The sequence below is a fragment of the Sitodiplosis mosellana genome, unplaced genomic scaffold, assembly GCF_009176505.1.
Source record: "Sitodiplosis mosellana isolate CC-2019 unplaced genomic scaffold, AAFC_SMos_1.0 Smas_scaffold_5074, whole genome shotgun sequence".
Taxonomy (NCBI): Eukaryota; Metazoa; Arthropoda; class Insecta; order Diptera; family Cecidomyiidae; genus Sitodiplosis; species Sitodiplosis mosellana.
The window spans coordinates 1-2,567 of NW_022600316.1; the positions used below are offsets into that span (position 1 = coordinate 1).

The 2,567-nt window shown below is 35.9% G+C and overlaps 1 protein-coding gene across 1 annotated transcript; it reads right to left on the bottom strand.

The window, feature by feature from the left end:
- Positions 1-254: 254 nt before the first annotated feature.
- Positions 255-1,766, bottom strand: LOC129572488 (uncharacterized). The gene has a single exon (XM_055452450.1). It carries the CDS (start codon positions 1,764-1,766, stop codon positions 255-257), a length of 1,512 nt encoding a protein of 503 aa, XP_055308425.1.
- Between the last annotated feature and the right edge of the window lie 801 nt (positions 1,767-2,567).

The window sequence follows — 2,567 nt, forward strand, 5'->3', positions numbered from 1 at the left end:
TATTCAAAATAATGTTTTTTGAGTCGAGTCTCTTTAATGATTTCACATAAAATTAATATTTGAAATTAAAATATTAACACACCTGAATGCATTTCGAATTGTATACAATTCATCATCAGCATCACGACTAAACAGCAAAGTGTTTTACTCACTCGAACATCCCATCACATTTTCTTGCGGCACACTCACATATAGAACGAACGCTTTGTCACGAACACAATAGAAAAAAGAGACGATACTGTTTTTAACAACAATTAAATTAGACGGTCAATGAGGCTCGATGTAATATTGCCTTCGTCTAAATTCAATGCGTTCGGATCTCTCTTTATGTAATAGTATTCGTAGGCATCGAGTCTTCGTTCGTCGTTGATTTGCTTCTCAAGCGAAACGTTGTCGATACCAATGTCATAGTGTTCGTTTATCAACGCATGTAATGCGACAGCTGATTTGCTCGGTGTGTTGTTCTTGATACACCGGCAGTGCTCGCCAACACGCACTTCAACCGACCGTTTCGTTTGTCCATAATACACACGATTACAAACACCACATTTCACACTATAAACACCCGACTTTTTTAAAAAAGGTGTTTTGTCTTTAGTTGAACCCAGTAAATTTGACAATTTATTTCCACTTTTGTAAACAAATTGCATGTGGAATTCTTTGAATTTTGATTTTAACTTGTTTGTTATGCTGGGTACAAACGACACTGACACTCGTTTATGTTCATTTTCTTCTTTTTGTGAGAATAACGTGGAAAGGTTCGATTTTCTCACTTTTTCCGAATGTTTGTAAACGATTGTGTCCACCAAATTTTCGTCGTAGCCATTAACTTTCGCGATTTGTTTTATGTGGTCGTATTCTTTTTTGTAATCGGCCACCGATAACGGTAATCGACACAAACGGTGAATCATACTATGAAAACCGGCTAATTTATGTTGAATTGCACAATGAGATGTGTTTGGGATCGCTCTTTTTGTAGAAGTTTCTTTGTGATAAACGCCGATTCTAATTTTATCATTAACTCGCGATAGTTCAAGATCCAAAAACGCGAGTTTTCCGTCACTTTCTTTTTCTACCGTGAAATTAATTGATTCAAAACGACTATTTAACACATTCAACATCATTTCCACTTCATCTTTTTGTACAATCGCGAAAACGTCGTCAACATAACGCCACCAAATTCTAGGGAGAAGGTTTTCACTTTTTAATTTTGTTTCAAATGCTGACATAAACACTTCGGAAATTAATGGACTGATGGGATTGCCCATATTCGTGCCCTTTTCCACCTTGTAGAATTTTTCACGAAACTGGAAGTAATTATGATCCATGCATTTTTTAGCGACCATTCTGTACACTTGTTTTTCTTCTTCCTTTAAATTTGTTGTTTCTAAGTAATCACGAAAATCACCGAGTGCTTCTTTTATCGGTATGCTTGGAAACAAAGAAGCAACATCAAATGAAATCATAATTTCATTGTCATTTACCACTACATTCTTTATTTTTTCCACAAAGTCAAACGAATTTTTAACTGATTGGCTTGGCCAAGACGGCAATTTTTTCACTTCTTTCACAAGCCATTTGGCCATTTTATAAATTGGCGTGTTAATGTTTGACACAATCGGTCGCATTTTTTCACCAACTTTGTGAATTTTCGGTAAAGCGTACAGTTTTGCCATCATTGGGTTCGATACAATAAGAGTTCTTAAATAACGTTTGCCGAAAACTTTGCTAACTTCTTTTCTCAAATCATCGCACTCACGAGTCATTTTGAGCAAGGGGGGCCTTTTTACTTCTTTGTACGAGCATTCATTAATTAATTCGAGAACTCTTTTTTCGTAGTCAGCTGAGTCAAGTATAACTATTTTGTTTCCTTTATCAGCTTTTACGTACACGCAGTCTTTTTCTTGTCGTTTGTACCCAGCATAACAAACAAGTTAAAATCAAAATTCAAAGAATTCCACATGCAATTTGTTTTTTAAAAGTGGAAATAAATTGTCAAATTTACTGGGTTCAACTAAAGACAAAACACCTTTTTTAAAAAAGTCGGGTGTTTATAGTGTGAAATGTGGTGTTTGTAATCGTGTATATTATGGACAAACGAAACGGTCGGTTGAAGTGCGTGTTGGCGAGCACTGCCGGTGTATCAAGAACAACACACCGAGCAAATCAGCTGTCGCATTACATGCGTTGATAAACGAACACTATGACATTGGTATCGACAACGTTTCGCTTGAGAAGCAAATCAACGACGAACGAAGACTCGATGCCTACGAATACTATTACATAAAGAGAGATCCGAACGCATTGAATTTAGACGAAGGCAATATTACATCGAGCCTCATTGACCGTCTAATTTAATTGTTGTTAAAAACAGTATCGTCTCTTTTTTCTATTGTGTTCGTGACAAAGCGTTCGTTCTATATGTGAGTGTGCCGCAAGAAAATGTGATGGGATGTTCGAGTGAGTAAAACACTTTGCTGTTTAGTCGTGATGCTGATGATGAATTGTATACAATTCGAAATGCATTCAGGTGTGTTAATATTTTAATTTCAAATATTAATTTTATG

Bases quoted from the DNA above. Each gene is read 5' to 3' on its own strand.
- LOC129572488 (XM_055452450.1), bottom strand. From the start codon at position 1,766: ATGACTCGTGAGTGCGATGATTTGAGAAAAGAAGTTAGCAAAGTTTTC.